This window comes from Cololabis saira, chromosome 2 (genome assembly GCF_033807715.1).
Source record: "Cololabis saira isolate AMF1-May2022 chromosome 2, fColSai1.1, whole genome shotgun sequence".
Taxonomy (NCBI): domain Eukaryota; kingdom Metazoa; phylum Chordata; class Actinopteri; order Beloniformes; family Belonidae; genus Cololabis; species Cololabis saira.
In genome coordinates this window covers 27,525,700-27,542,827 of record NC_084588.1, presented here as the reverse complement: position 1 = coordinate 27,542,827, position 17,128 = coordinate 27,525,700, and the positions used below count along the sequence as shown (strand labels likewise).

The window sequence follows — 17,128 nt, the reverse complement described above, 5'->3', positions numbered from 1 at the left end:
TTTTGGTGTAAAATAAATGATTGAACATGCAAATGAAATTATTATGCTGCAATATTGGCATAATTTAATGGTTTTCCTTAAAGACCTCTGAAAGGCTTCTTGACCAGACACCTCAGTCACGCTTATGAGGAAGCAAACTGCAGCTACTTATATTTGTGATCTCATATTTCCTGGTAACTACCCAAAGATCACGGCGATAGGTGATGGCTGGAATATAGATCGACTAGTAATTGACAACCCTGTCTTTTAGGAAGTGACAATGAAAATTAAAGCTGCAAGCAGCAATAAACGGGCCCTCGCACCCTTGTGCACGTTCAGTCGTGCTGCAGTGGAAGCGCTTGTATGACTTGCATGTAGATGTCTTCAGGGCTGGACAGTTAGCGGATGACACCACCCACGACTCTCTATATCAAACCATTCAAAAGTTATGGCAGAAAGTAGGAACTATCAAATATCGACCAATCAGATGAAGGGGCGGGGCTAATGTGCACCAATGAAGGTCAAGTATTCAATACCGAGTCCGATGACACCACCCACATGTCTTTATCACAACCCGTTCAAAAGTTATGGCAGAGAATAGGAACTATCAAATATGGACCAATCAGATAAAGGGGGGTGCGCTTTTTGGTGTCTATCGTCGCCACGGTAACGCTTTTGACTGAGAAAAGTAATGTGCGTTGTCGCAGGATCGAGACGCACATTTTGATGTATAACACACCTGGGTGCACGTTACGGTTCAGGCCGCATTAACTGCCGAAGGAATGGCATAAACTGCGCCAAAATTACACGATTAATTCTAAATGGCAGTTTTCGTCCAAGGCGCCAAGAGACTTTTTTTTAAGTTGCGACATGATACAGGTGTGTACTGATTTTCGTGCATGTACGAAAAACCGTATTGTGGGGCTTGAGGCACGAAGTTTTCTAGGGGGCGCTTTTGAGCCATTTTGCCACACCCATTCATGCAAACCATTAAATATCAAATTTTTCGCCAGGCCTGGCTTGCGTGCAAAATTTTGTGACTTTTGGGGCACGTTTAGGGGACAAAAAGGCCCTCATTTCGTCGGAAGAGGGAAAAAAATAACGACAAGGAAAAAAATTCCTACAGATACAATAGGGCCTTCGCACTGTAAGTGCTCGGACCCTAATAAACCAGGACTCAGGGCAGCTATGGCCCAGAAGGTGGTATAACTCTTTACCAAGTGAGAAAGGCAGGTGGTTTGATCCCTGATCCTTCCAGTCCACTTGTGTGAGTATGTTTTGGTAAGGACACTGAAACACATGTGTGCATGGTGGAGGAAAAAAGTTCTGTATAGAGGGAATGCGCATGACGTCACAGATGCGACTTCACAGTGGGTTTCGTCCACTGAGTGGCAGAAAGACTGAGTGGCAGCGAAGACTTTCAGTTTGAGCAAATGGAAAACATCTAAAATGGGAAAGAGCTGTTGTGGGATCGACTGTTCTCATAGATTTAGCAAGAAATCGGAGTTCGGAGTTATCGTTATCGACAGACAAATGGATCGCTGCAATTCGCAGAAACAACTGGATCCAGGCACATACAGTATAAATATCAGGAAACTCGATTCATGGCCAAATATTAATGTCCATTACCACTGGTTCTTCGGGTAACTGTACAGGTCACTGTCAAGTCCAACTGCCTTTATTTTAAGACGATAATCGGCTGTTATCCCATCTTTTCCACAGTTTCCCCTACTAGTTGCAGCCGTTTTTGCCACTCAGTGCCGCGTAAGGGGGCGTGGTCCAGTGGGAAAGTGACGTCAATGCATACCCTCTATAGATAAAGGATACCTTCAACTAGACAACTTTTAATGTCACAACAGCAGATACCTGACTGGCAGCAGGGGGTCATATAGACCACAAATTTTAACAGCAAGTATATGAAGTTTTTATGAATGTGGGAATGTGGCTGGTCGTGTAAAAGTATTTAAAAGGCTATACAAGAGTAGGAAAGTATATTTTTAAATAGTCTATTAACCTCATTGTAGAAAATATGACTGAGCACTTTCCAGATCTTGGTTCATGATTGTGGCAGCTCAACACTGATGCCTAATTTATCCTATTTTTTACATTACTACAAAGCCACACAGTAGTAATACATGCAGAATATGGTTTGGCATCAATTATCCTGCTGACGTAGGTAGAAAAAAGACGCAGTCTTGATGGCAGTGTATGTGTATATTGCTCAGCAGGTCATAGATGTGGAAGTTTATCATGAAATTTACTAATACGGAGTTGCTGCCTTTGAAATATGTTCAGATAATGAGCTGGATGACCCTGCTACTCTTCAGTCTAGACTCTAGAGAATGCAACTTACTACAACTTATGTTAATGTGCTTCATCATGCTCTTGGCCGATGCAAAACCTAACTATAACTTATTTGACGGATGCCAGTGTATTCACCAGGGTCTTAAGAATGCATCTTCAGAGAGAAAACTCTGAATTTGGCGATGTATGGTACTTTCTATGGACGATAAAAACTACCTCCGTATTGCTCCCACTGCTTCTACAATTGTAGGTTGCAGCCAGGTGCTGCCAATAATCAATAGGGAACGGGCTTTGAAATTTGGAGTTTAATTTCAAGGAAAAAGATTATTCACAAGTGAAATTAGTATTAGAGTATAAAAAAGTATTTAAGGCAACAGCCAGTCTTCACAGGAGTGAATGTCCTAGAAAGTTTTACCCAGGGTCAGATCAGAAAATGCTCATTGGAATAAAAAACACCTGAGAGCTACATCTCTGCCCCGTGATAATTGTTAGGAGTCCATGACAACACAATTAGAATAACACTGAGCAATAATAGTTTGTTTAGAAAGGTTGCCATGAGAAATAATCTTCTGTCTAAAAATAACATCTAAACAACAGCTCAAATGAGGCTTACAAAACCGCGCCAGAGCAAACCATTGGTATTCTGCAGCAATGTGCTGTGGACATATGAGTCCAAAGTGGAGTTTTGCAGCTTTAACCCCTATTATCATGGATGGCCAAAACTTAAACACTGCATTTCAGCAGAAAGACTGCACACCCAGTGTCAGGCAGGACAGTGGAGGTACAGTGATTTGAGAATGTTTTGTTGCCACAGCTGGGGCCTTGAAATCACTGAGTCAACCATGAACTCTGTATAGAAGCGTATTCTGAAGGCAAATCTGAGGCCATCGCCCAGACAACTAGAGCTTGATCCAAATTGTATCATGCAGCAAGACAATAATCCAGAGCAAACAAGCATATTAGGGTACTAAGTATTGCTCTGTATTTGCTTTCCCCTTTTATCCTTATTTTTTGTTAAATAAATAATCCTGAACACTGCAAAAACTAAGGAGCTGATCATAGACTTCAGATGGAAAAAGACAGTGATTCAGCCTCTGTTCATCAAAGGGGTCTGTGTGGAGATGGTTTCCAGCTTCCGGTTTCTGGGCGTGGAAATAGAGGACAACCTGACCTGGAGTGTCAACACCACCACCATCATCAAAAAGGCACAGCAGAGACTGTACTTTCTGAGAATTCTCAGAAACCATCATCTAAATCAACAGTTGCTGGTGTCCTTTTATCGCTGCTCCATAGAGAGCATCCTCACTTATTGCATATGTGTGTGGTTCTCCAGCTGCACAGTGGCAAATAAGAAGGAACTCCAGAGGGTCGTCACAACGGCCCAAAAAATGCACTCTCCCCTCCCTGGAGGAGCTGTACAACACCCGGTGTCTCAGGAAAGCCAGGAAAATCATCAAGGACCCATCTCACCCCGGACACTCACTCTTTGAACTGTTGCCAACAGGCAGACGTTTCAGGACACTGAAATCACGCACAAACAGACTCAAGAACAGTTTCTATGCCAGAGCCTTAACTACATTCAATACTGCTAAATACTCAAACTGACTTTTTCCATGTGCAATACTGACCGAACCGAGCAATACCTGCCATAGAATCGTGCAATACCTGCCAAATGTGAATACTGTATGTTGTCTTCCTGTTTGTGTCCTTTTAGGGATTATTTATTTTTATAGTTGTTGTTGTTTTAATATATCTAATTTTTAAACCATGCACCTTAAAGAAGATCGCATCCAATTTCGTTGTACCTGTACAAATGACAATAAAGACATTCTATTCTATTCTATTTTTCCCTCACACTCTTTAGTTGTTGATTCAGACTGTAGAATGATATCACTATGAGCTGCCAGCTTCAAGCACGTGCTTCAGACTCACTTCTCCCAAACGCCAGCAGATATCTCTAATGTTATGGCCACTTTCATATAAAATAGTTGTATTACATCTGTAGTTTAGATAATAGTCAAGACCCTCAGGAGCTGCTGGTAAAGAACGTGTGGTACTGTATGTTTTCAGTAGAGTCAGGATTTAGAAGATGCTAAAAACCCACACAAACACGGACATGACTTCATACTTTTTTCATAAGGGCCAAGATATTTCAGAAAGTAGAAATCATTCAGGGAACATATTGACTTTTAAGGCACACACACCATCAGCATGATTCTGTATTTTGTATTTATGCGGACACTGTCAGGCATCAGTGAGAGATGAAGTCGTGAGTAACACCCTCCTGCCCATGTTCCTCTCTCCATGCATGGCAAACACTGTGATTCAGTGAAAAGTTTGTGGCAGTTTAAGAGAAGTAAAGATTGAATGTCCCAACATATTGTCAGCACGGACAAAGATTTGACACCGATGTCAGAGGGAAGAGATGCACGAACTCACGACATGGCATCATTTCAAAATAGATTAAAGCAGCATATAATTTTAGACACACTTGAGTGTTACTTGCGCCACTTAGTTTCCAAGGTAACAAGCAGGGTATATTTAGAGAGCACTCAACTAAGATACAAGAGAAAGAAGTGTTAATAACCTTGATACAATTAGTCAAAGTCAAATAGTAAAGATCAGAACATCTCATCTGCTTACATTTGATGGTGAGAGAAAGCTCAACAACCAGCACCCAGCTCATTCAACACCGCTTCTGACACTTGCGTTATTCAGTATTTTGTGGCATTACTGATTCATATGGCACAGTAGAGGTTGCACTTGAGTTATTCATCAAGGGAGATTCAAGGAAAATACAGACGTCAATGAGAAAATGTGTTTTTCATTGGTTTTATATGCTGAAATACTGAGTGTCAGCAGCAGCAGCGACTCAATATGCAGTAAAACAAAGCTTGAAAATATAATAAAATAATAGAGATAGACAATCTGGTTGGAAAACAGTTGGATAGAAACACTTTTTTTTTCTCTGTATCTCTATGATGCGTCTGAAATGTGCTTGAAATGCAGTGATCAGGGTGTGACTGGTGACTAGACCATTTAAGTATCTTAATCTTTTAAGATTTTTTATTTATTTATACAGATTCAAAGGTGATCGGATAATTGCTTTTGATTTTACATTTGGTACGAGTTCGTAGAAGCAGTTCAAAGAAAGAGGGCACTCTTAAAACAAAAGAACAAAGCAGACATATCAGTCAAAAAAGGCAGAAAAACCTAGGTTCAATGTTAAAAATTAGCAATGAACAGTAAAAGACCAGTGCACGACCACATATTCCCTTGGAGAGGAAAAAAAACAAAACACATACGTCTCTGCATGAATCCTCGCACAGATGTGGATTTTATTTCGATATACAAACTTGTGATATACAAACTGAATTTTCTTCTTACACATCATTCACCTTCCTGGAACAAGATCCTAAAGACACATAAAACCAAGATAAATTGTGGTGTACCAAAATAACGGGGAAAGGAAAACTGGAGAGGAACGCTGAATGAAGCATGGTGAAGGTAGTGTGATGGCATGGGCATGTAAATGGTACTGGGTTGCTGCTGTCTGAAAAGTTTATAGATGACTTTATTTATGACACAATACATTCACAAGTATACTTAGGTATAACCATGGAGAACTTTGGAAAACTGATGTATGATGTATGAACAGACAATGAACGTGCAACAACACCAAAAGGTTTTCTTATAGTGGAGTTTTTAATTTTCTTGAATAACCAAGTCCAACTCAGCTGGCCTAAACCTGAAGAAAGCAAGCAGCCTCATTGCATCGCTATATGCTTCATTAGGTTTTTTGCATACTGCTCTTTCCATATATCTCTTTCTTTTATACTTTCGCTTTCTTTTCTTTACAGTACGCTTTAAACAATGTACTCTTTACAGATACCAACAACATGCAGGTCATCATGTTTGCTTGTGCATACATATATTTTACCATATTTCAAAAGCAATTTCGGATTTTCATTCATTCATTATCAGTAAATTACTATTACTTCTTTTGTCAGTTTCATGTTATGTTATGACCATTGTGGGCTGTTCTGCCTTAAATGGAAGGGTATCAACAAATTTGTTGTGTGCATACTGTACATGTATATATACTACAACATCAGCACGTCAACTTTTGACCTCTTGGTTCTACATTTGGTCATTAAGTATCTGTTCATAGAAGACATTGCAAAGACAGAAGACGTTAAGACAAAAGAACAAAGCAGACCTATCAAACACACACACAAACACACGCAATGCATCTCGTGTTCCAGATGTGTGGTATTTGGATCACTAGATGCTTTCATGGAGTACAGATCAGAAACTGAAATTGTGGAATATGAAAGTTTAGATTAAATTTGATCATTATAAAACGCAGTAATCAAGGTCTTTGGTTTCCCAGAAACTAACAGTTAACAGATTCTCTTCTCATCCGACATAATTAATGTTAAAGTCGGAGTGCTGCCCTGAGTTTGGCGGAGCGCCCTCGTGGATTCTCTCTTACATCCTCCTTTTCCGGAGTGATCACTTTCCTTCTCAAAGGAAGCCAGTAGATACTTCTGCTGTCTCTTTTTTCGCCTGCTACATTTTCTCTCCTGCTTCCCTGCTTCTTCTGGCTGAAATGGTACTGATCCAGGTTTGACAAGTCCTCTCCCTGCAGGAAACGCTTGACCAGTCTGTCCTCTAATGAATGAAACGTAATCACGCAGAGACGCCCTCCAGGTTTCAGTGCTTCCTGGGCAGCTCGCAGACCCGCGTGGAGTTCATTCAGCTCGTCATTCACAAAGATGCGCAGAGCTTGGAAGGTCTTTGTGGCCACGTGTGCCGGTCGGTGGAGTCGGTCTGAACGTGCATAGACAACAGCAGCAGGAAACGCTCCTACAAACAAAAAAACAGCTGAGTGAGTGGACCTTGTAAAAGCTGCATGTAAGAAAACCACAATATAATTTGGATATATAAAGGAGAAAGAAAACAGACAAAAATGTAGATTATTATGAGTTTACTTTTCTTTTCTTTTCATTTATTTCTTTTCTTTCATCAAAAGAGTTTGTTATTCTTAGAAAGCAGCGGTGACTGCACAAAGATGGGCAAACCATTTAAAGACCCTCATGCATCAAGACAATACAATAATCTACATCCATATTAAGGACGTGATGGCGAGACGTAATACTGCAGCCATGGCTTGTATATACTCTAGTGACACCTGCATAATGTTTTATTTTGTTTCCCATGAAAATGATCAACCGTAGGCTAGTTTTCACATTACTTTACAAAAGTTCACTTGGTTTATATTGATTTGTATGAATAATGTTTATTGTAACACATAAGTGAGATAAAGGATGAGAAAACGTTTTTTTTTCTGAACATCAGTGAGCTCCGCAGTGATGAGCCACAATATTAAAACCATTGATAGGTGAAGTGAATTACTGGGAAATGCAATGTTCTTCTGGGAAATCTTGGGTCCTGACACTCATGTGAAATTAATCTAAGCACTTGAACATTTTTTGCAGACCAAGAAGCTCCCCCGATTCCCCCAGCAGAACAACATCCCTTGAGAAGCTGACAAACACGAGCCACTGACTTGGTCTCCAAAATCCAGAGATCCATAACTCAGGATGCCTTTTACGACCGACTGACCTGAACATCAGAGAATCAAAATCCTATCTCGGTCTGAGTCAGAAGGCAAAAAAAAATAAAAAATGACTGAACATATTTTAGGGAATCAAATAAAACCAGTTGCCTTTCACTAAGTATGAACAGACACACCATCATCTGGTTGACTGAGTAACATCAAAGAAAACAATGATTCATATTTGTAAGACAGGACGGTTTGTTAAGTAAGCTAAAAGGGGGGTGGGGGGAAGGTTACTAAGAAATAATGTCAGGAATAAAGGAAGAGCTGCAGTTGGACCCTGATGCAGTCCATAGGGAGACTATGTAAGGAGCAGATGGAGGGTGGAGATGGTGGCTTATGTGTCACTAATTATCCGTCACTCTCAAATTCAAGTTAAATCTTAGAATTAAATCACTAGTCCCTGCACTGGGATTGCTATTAAAAAGGTTTTGTAAGTATTGCTTTCTCGTTAGTACACCCAGCCTCAGCTGGTCTTCTAGGGGTGTTTTCACATCTCTCTTTTTTTTTTAGTTTCTTTTCCCCTTTTTTTATGTAGTCCTTAAATAAATCGCATGTGCAATACATAGAAAGGCATTACTATCCTCATCTGACACCACCAAATTCTAAGGTGCAGAATCCATAAAAATGTAGGCACAGAAAGGATGATAAATGTCAGTTGTAAAGCCAATATGAAAAAGTGATTTAGTATTTATATAGTTGGGAGCTCTAGTAATGCACGTGAGGAGTTTGACTTCACCAGCCCATAATTACCCCACACAAACAACAAAAGAACAATCAAACACTCACACAGACCTAAAGAGAAACTGCAATAAATAGAGTAGTGAGTGATGTGGCATTTCTCTCCTCCTGCACTGAACAGCCCAAGGTGTGACTCACACTGCAATCAATACAATGCCTGCACTGCAAGGACCAGCGTCTGAGTCTGAGTCGGAGTCTGGCCTCACCGAGCCATGTGCTCTCTCTCTCTAATGCATCTTTCAGAGGTCCTACAGGCAGATCCACGGAGAAAAGAAGAGATCAGCATGTGTACATAAAGGGGAAATAAGGTAGTTAAAAGTGAACCACAACACTATGAATGTTTTAACACGTGACAACTAGAGAATTAAAATAAAACGGCTCAGTTTGTAGTCCGCCTTGTATGTCTCCTGGTGACTTAATATATTCTATGTTTGTAGCTCACTCAAAATAGGAATTAATTATGACACATGCTGTTTGGACAGTAGCAGTGTTTGTGTTCAACGATGTTGGCTGAACTAATAGCTAAGGTTTGTTCATATAAAATGATTACCAGACCAGTGGGAATGAAGCGACAATGCCACAATTTTGCGACCGTCAAATGTATCTGCTGCGTCACACCAGAAGTAATTGGTTTGAACATCTCCGGTGAAATAGTTGTTGGGTAGTGGAGTTGTAACTAACTATTTGCTGGACTGACTAAAATTAAAAAAATCCTACTGGAATATGAATGCTTAAAGTAAAAGACTGGACACCAAGCTTGTAAACGGGCATGTCTGGCAGCCCCATCCATGATGTGCTGAAATGACTATATTCTGATCATTCTTGGCCGTCTAATTTTAATCTTTTGTACCTTGAGAGTAGCTCTGCACCCAACACATCTCTAAAAGACTGTAATTATGCCAGAACTAGATGGTCCAAGAACTATGAGGACGGTTAGCTTCACGTGTTTTCTGATTGGTTGAATTCTTTGAGGCTTACGGACAGGCAGAGCTAATGGCTCATGAACACAATTCCTGTTACACACGATTCCAACAATTCCCTTAAATGACCTCATCACCTCAAATCTCTCCATATATGTTCAAGCAAGGATCTGATTCAAAATATGAATGAATCAATACTACTAATAGGTGTTGACTCAATACTTCCTCACAATTTAAACCGTCTTGGTGTGGTAATCCATTAAATTTAGTACCATAGTGCCGGTCCCAAGCCAAATGGAAGGCTTGTTTCAGGAAGGGGATCCGGTATAAAAACCTAAACCTGATCAATAAGCAGAATAAGATGACGCGCTGATGAACCCCTAAAGGGAAAAGCTGAGAAAAGTTGCTGGAAGATGTTTACATCTGAGATTTTATGAATAAAGGTCAACATGTCTCTATATGGGTCAGTATTGCAAATTAACCAGTCCTCCTGGGTAAATGCAAACAGAGCCCAAAGATCCACCTGGGAATTTGCTGGTCTACATGTTTGTCAACTGGGCACTAGTACCTACTTAGACCGACTCGCCACACCTCGTCTTGACTTGACTCGCCTTGCCCTCCTTTCTTTTCAATACACAGATCAGAAGTGGGCGTGTTGAGGGGCATGGTGGCGCAACAGGTAGTGCAGCCGTCTCACAGCAAGAAAGTCCTGGGTTCGATTGCCGCCGGGGACGCTGTGGGCGCTGAAGTGCGTGTTAGTTCCCCCATGACTTCAGTGCCCACACCCTGGGTGGGGTTGGCGAAAGGATCTTTCTGTGTGGAGTTTGCATGTTCTCCCCGTGTTCCCCTGGGTAGCTTATGTGAGCTACCCTCACAAAAACATGCACACAGTCCTGGGCTACACATGCCCCCTCTGGCCAACCGGGGCGCCAGATGGGGTGGGGAGGATCCGGCCGGAATAACGTGAACCTTCCACGCGCTACGTCCGGCCGGAGAAACCCCACCCTGTCTGGTGAAAAGATGCGGCTGCTCACTCCTCAGGTTAAGGAGGAGACCTGAGCTCAGTGCGGGGCCCTCCCAGGGTTGGTAGAGGATGGTAATGCCCAGGACTGTTAGGTAGGAGCACTGGGTGATAAAATGAAAAAAACGGGATAAAAAAAATATTTAAAAAAAAAGAAAAAAGTAGTGGGCGGGTTGGAGCAAAGCTGCTGTGATGTATTTGATTGTGTGATCTAAACAAAGAAGACAACACTAAAGATGTAGACGATGGAGTAGATGGTAGATGTGCTGCTTGGACTGTGGATTGTGTTCAATACCAAGTTAAAAAATGAGAGTGAGAGAAGCTACAAGTGGCGATGCTTTTTTTTTTTAATTTAGTTTGTCTCGGCGCTGCTGAAAAGTCCGTTGGGAGCTGCGAGCAGCTATGAAGGGACAGAGCTCCTGGTGGATCATGTCGTTCATTATCGCCCGTCTAGATCCCTTTTTAATTCTCTCCTCAGCCACCAGGTTTATGAACATCTGCACCTCAGAATTGGATCACGAAACCGACTTTTGCGCTGCCGTTGCCTGTTGAATAAAATGAACAAGAAGCCGTGAGTCGCTCTTTCGCTGATGTCACATCCTGACTCAGACGTCTGACGGCCCCGCCCCCCGACCAATCGGTGGCATGTAGTGTGATGACGTCAGATATAGTGCCGACTCAGCCGCTTAGAACCTCGGCAGAATAGTTACAGAAAAGTATCTACTCTGCACGGGTAGACCCCTAATGGGAAAGCGCAAAGGCGAGGCGAGGCGAGTCGGGCTGAGTAGGTACTAGGTACTAGTGTAAAAGCGCCATAAGAGACTAGTTTAGGTGTTGACCTTCCCCCACACCATCAAAGGCCTCAATGACTATGACTTCAGGAAAACTTCAGCAAAGTATAGGGTTATAAAAGGAGAACTAGCTGAGCCCTTCTTACCCATCCTTAAAGAAGGACGATGCATATTTAGTAGTATTGTACATAATATATAATGTTTAGGATATTATACAATATTTTTTGTATAAAAATGAAACAATAATAATAATAAAACTAAGTTGAAATATCCATTTAAAAGTAAAGTTGCCAAATTAAAAGACTTACCAAGTGTCTGACATCTCCCATTACACCATGGTCACGTTTTAAACATCTGACATATTTTGTTGGTGGATATAAATCTAGAATATTATTTTCGTCTGCTATTTCCAGCTTTTAAACTCGCTGAGTAAGTTGAAGCTGACGCTGCACAGAGCATGACCACAGAGTACATCCATCCACACACAAACACAGGATATGACTCTGGTCAACTAACAGGAGACTTCCCGCTCCTCCCACCTCGCGAGTAACTGTATCTCATGAGGTTGTTACGGTTATACAGCTGTGGGTTATATTATTGTGGTCATTATTAAAGTCGGTTACTAATCCCAAACAACCCTGCTCATTGCTGATTCATCACTCACGTCTGATCCAAACCAAATGCCGATTCTTAACCTGCAGGATGGCTGATGAGGCAATTATCGGCGAGACATAAAACCTTAGACTTGAAAGCAGCCATACTTTCTTTTTCAAGTGTATAACTTTGTAGCATAATCAGGACTGATTTTGTTTAAATAATTCTCGTGAGTACACATAATTTCCAAAGCTCTGCTGATTCACTGTCATGAATCAGAACAAGATTAAATGAACATTTATACAAATCTCCACAATCAATGGAGAATAAAATTAAATATTCAAATGAAAGGAATATTGCAAGACCTTGTCTGCTCTTGTTTGTTCAGCTGTAAGGCAGAAATTGGAAAAACTATGTACTGTGCAGCTTTGCAATGGGTAAAGAAAATAAACTGTTATGTAAAGAAAAAAAAACATGGTTTTATACCTCAATACAACAGATGCACACACACACACACAAACACATAAAGCTTCATTAATTTCCCCGCTACTGTTAATGCTTTCCTTAAATCATTATTTCCATAACTGGTCATAGAGCTCCCCCTGGAACTTTCTTAAATCACGACTTCCTGGATAGTTGCGAATAAACACTGCTGTTAATGCGTCTCGCTCTTCAAAAGAGATCAAACCGCCACTCTTACTCACACCTGTTCTCCCAGGGTGACACTGACGCACATACTGCTCTGTTCAATAACTGCTGCAACAACATCTTGCGTCTCAAATCTGGAGTCATATGGCTTAAGAAAAAAAAAAATCAGTGAAGATAAATAACTAACTGCTGTTGTATGCAAGAGCTTGTCATTTGTGAGTGTATGTGGGTGTTTGTACTTGAGTCAGGTGTCTGTATTTATGAGCAAAAAACACAAAAGATGGCAAGAAAAAGAAAAGAACAAGGAAGGGGGGGGGGGGTGAGATGGGCAAGTGAATATGATATAGTTTTATAAAAACATATACAATTATAATCATTTTCAGAGCATTAGCCATATTCTGTTTGAGCCACCTCCAACTCTGTGTATGTGTCATCGTCATCTCTGAAAGGAAGATGTGGAATAAAACACAGAAAACTGAAGCACAAGAGAGGACGATGACGGGGATCACAGTCAGCGTAATTTTCAGAGACATACGTCCCACTGGGAGCAGGCCTTAACAACTCCACAAGATTTTTTATTTTATTTTTCCCTACAGCCTGCAGAATGCTGCAGAGAATTAATCAAGGTAGCGTGTAGCTACCTGCAACCACGCTGGCCAGCTGCTGTGTCCGTGTGATGGGGTTGACACGGCGTGCCTCCACAATGGCTGAAGCTATTTTCCTGGCATGTCTCTCTTCTCCATATGCAGTGAGGATGGATGCGAGAGCCTGTTGATCTAAGGTACTCACTACGTCAGCAGCGCAGGGCATGTCGGTGTACCTACGCACAAAGAGAAGCCCAATTAAACCTCTTGACGTCATATCTTTGCTGACAGTGGCAAATCCTGACAACTCTGAGATACATCTGAAAAGCTTTATAGGTGACAGATCTGAATAGAACAATTGTGAGGCAAGGAAAACAAAAAATGCAGCTTATGCAACATCCTATAATGAGGTTACATTATCTGGTTTCTATGCAGATTATGCTGATGCTGAAAGGTGCACCAGATATATTTTTGAAAATAAGTATTTAATATATATAAGGCATATTTCCAGACACACTAAGGTTTTCATTATTAATTGATGTCGTCACGTCTGAAGGGAGTATTTACACATTACACGTTCATATGTTATTGACGTTCAACAAGGCTATTAGGAATGCATGCTCCAAAGTAACCGATAGGGCTTATCTGGGTTTGTTAACTTTATGTTTAATAAAAGAGGAATGTGTACATAAAAAAAATAAAAAAAAAAATCACCAGCTGTGCCTTCTGAAAACGAGATGATGGTAACAAATGCATTTCTGACAGTGTGATCCCGACAAAAATGCGTTGTATGCTTTGTCTGATCAACGTTATTTAATTTAAGTTGTAGATCTGTTTTTGCAGTACAGACCTCTCTAATATACCAAAGAAGTCAGCACACTGAAGTTTTTACCATTTTGTAATGCTGATATTCCTTTTTACCTCTTTTACTGGAACTGAATTGCTTGATTCACATTAACAGATGAAATGAAGTTGATGAAACAAAGCCTGGAATTTCTTTGTTTCACAGTCGCTGCAATTAAATAAAAGTGAAAGTAAATGTAAAAATCCCTGACTCCCCTGCCCACCCCTTATTGGTTCTTTTTTTTCCCATTTCATTCCAATTTTTCTGATTTCAGGCAATATTTTATGCATTAAATTATTCTATTTGCACAAGTGATCACAGAACATTTTCTGGAAAGTTTGTTCTGGACTTTGTCTGCTGTTGTCACAGCAGAAGATCTTACACAAGAGATGTATTCTTCCAGCTGGAAATACTTCTGAAATAAAGCATGAATGAAAAGCACATAATGCAGAAATGCAGTCATTGCCATATTTTGCATTTACAACATTTCATGAATGGTGGATAGTGATACTATGATAATTCTATTTTTGTGTAGATGCCAATACCAGATAAGCATTTTATATTTGTATATATTCATAAAGTAAATGATTAAAATTTAAGCAACTCTCTTAACAGCATGCTCCACAGGATTACCTGGAACATTCAATCATCATCTCACTCTGTTATTTTACATCATCGTTATTTAGCTAATTTCTCACATGTACAGTAGCATCTACTAAGAAAAATCTGTACAGAAGACATTTAGTGGACTGTCTTAAAGTTTACATCATGCGGCAAACTCACAGAGTGCAAGTATGGGAAGTGTTAATACGCAATGGATGACATCATGATTGCTTTATCCATTTTTTTCATTTGTAGTTACTAATATTTTTGCACTTTTATTTGTTTTGATTAAAAGCAAAGGTTACCCCATCCTGAGAACACCAGATTATTATTATTTGTTATCTTTACAACTCCTTAGCTTTTTTTCAAATCACCGTTCTGCTACAGCGCTAATAAAAAATGTTGCCTGAATTTAGAGACCTTTTTTTCCCCCAATATTTTTTGGTTTTAATAACATTGGGAATTCACCTGGATATGATGTGTCCATAGAACAAAAAATATACAAGTTTCCACACAGATAACACTGAACACTTTCCACCTCTCATCAGCATTTACAATTCTCTGTCATTTTAGTAAAAGGGGAAAAGTCCATATTTTATTAGCTTCTCTTTGATAATATTGCATCAGTGAACACTGAAACAATTTCAAGACACCAGGGGCAATGACAATCCACCAGCTCCCAACATACCACCGGCTGAATGTTGCGAATCTCCTACCTCTCTCCATCCATTCTCATATCCAAGGGCCCATCCCTGCTGAGGGAGAAGCCTCGTTCCTCCTCATCCATCTGCATGGAGGAACAGCCGGCATCCAACAGGACAGCATCAATGCTGCCTGGCTTAATGTTCATGTTAGACAGCAAGGCTTCAAGCTCGCTGAACCGGCCGAGCAATGGTTTCACACGACCGCTGGAGAAAGGATTCAAGCAAAAAGCCACGTAATTAGTATTCATATGCTAATTCACTTGTCAGAGGTTGAAATAAACTAAATATTTATTTAGCATAATCTGCATAATCTGAAAAAAATATATGTGGCTGTGATGCCAGTGTTAGCTTTTTTTCTGTTATTTAGCCAAAATGCATTAACTTCAAAAAGTGAGAAAATGACAGGACAATTCAAAGTTTGCTTGTGGACAATAGATTAATTTATCCTAGCTTTTTAAATTTTACATATATACATTATCACATATCTAAAAAAATAAATAAATGAAACATAAAACAACTTAACAAAGCCTGCTGCTATATGTGGTTATGGTATGTTATTGTTTGAGAAGTTTCCAGAGGCAAAAACAGGTAAGATGGTGTAACTTGACTACTTGTTCATGGGCATGCGTTGTGTAGTGATTGATTTAGGGTAAATTACTTTCACTGTTTCTGACTGCTGTCTGTGAGCCAAAATTCCCATGGGAACACTGAAGCTCAACGCAACCTTACACAATTTTGAGGTTTTTATGCACAGTACGGTTCTATGATTCTCCTAAGATTAACAAGGGGCACTGAAAAACAAACACAAACTGGCAGTTCCTTTATTTCAAAACTAATAGTAGACAAAATGGCATGGGAGCAGCCCACCCACACTGCAAGGGCCTTCCTTTGCTTTTGAGAAGTTATTCACTATCCTGCACAGTGAATAATTTGCTGAAAAATCTATAGCCCTCTCTATCTTACTTACTTACTTAGGCCCGTCGCTCCCAGTGGAGCATAGGCCACCGACGACTCTTCTCCATTTAACAACATTTTGGGCTGTCCTTTCTGCCTCCCCCCAGCTGATTCCATGGCTCTTGAGTTCTGCCTCAGTGTCCCGTCTCCAGCTGTTTTTGGGCCGTCCTCTCTTTCTCTTCCCCTGGGGGTTCCAAGTCAGGGCCTGTTGTGTAGTAGTAGCTGCCGGTTTCCTCAGGGTGTGTCCGATCCATCCCCACTTTCACATCAGTATTTGTTTCTCTACTGGCTCCTGTCTTCCTCTCTGCCACAGTTCCTCGTTTCTGATTTTGTCTGGCCACCTGATTCTGAAGATGCGCCTCAGACAGCAGTTGATGAAGGTTTGTATCTTCTGCAACGTCCTTTTTGTCCTTCTCCACGTCTCTGAACCGTAGAGAAGGATGCTTTTCACGTTGGAATTGAAGATACGCACTTTAGTTGTTGTGGTTATTTCTTTGGAGGACCAGATGTTTTTTAGAATGATAGGCTTTGCCTACTCCCGCAGTGACGTTGCTGTCTGTGCCACCCTGTCTATCTATAATGCTGCCGAGGTAGGTGAAGGAGTCAACCTCCTGTATGGGTTTGCCCTCTACTGTGACTGGGTTGTTGGTTGAGGTGTTTATCCTCATCAGGTTGGTTTATCCTTAACCCCGTCCCAAGGGATGTGGTTGATAGTTTGGTGGTCTTGTCCTGCATCTGGTTGTGGTTGTGCGACAGGAGAGCCAGGTCATCAGCAAAGTCAAGGTCGTCGAGTTGTGTCCAGAGGTTCCAATGTATGC

The 17,128-nt window shown here is 40.7% G+C and overlaps 1 protein-coding gene across 1 annotated transcript in view; it reads right to left on the bottom strand.

The window, feature by feature from the left end:
* Nucleotides 1–5,348: 5,348 nt before the first annotated feature.
* mettl15 (methyltransferase 15, mitochondrial 12S rRNA N4-cytidine) overlaps nucleotides 5,349–17,128 on the bottom strand; it is a 52,712-nt gene continuing 40,932 nt past the window's right edge. Inside the window, exons 4-6 of the mRNA XM_061734886.1 lie at nucleotides 15,369–15,560; nucleotides 13,263–13,441; nucleotides 5,349–7,152 (exon numbers count right to left, since the gene is read on the bottom strand). Coding sequence (XP_061590870.1) covers nucleotides 6,722–7,152; nucleotides 13,263–13,441; nucleotides 15,369–15,560 — 802 coding nt within the window. The 3' untranslated portion in view covers nucleotides 5,349–6,721. The remainder of the gene's footprint in view (nucleotides 7,153–13,262; nucleotides 13,442–15,368; nucleotides 15,561–17,128) is intronic.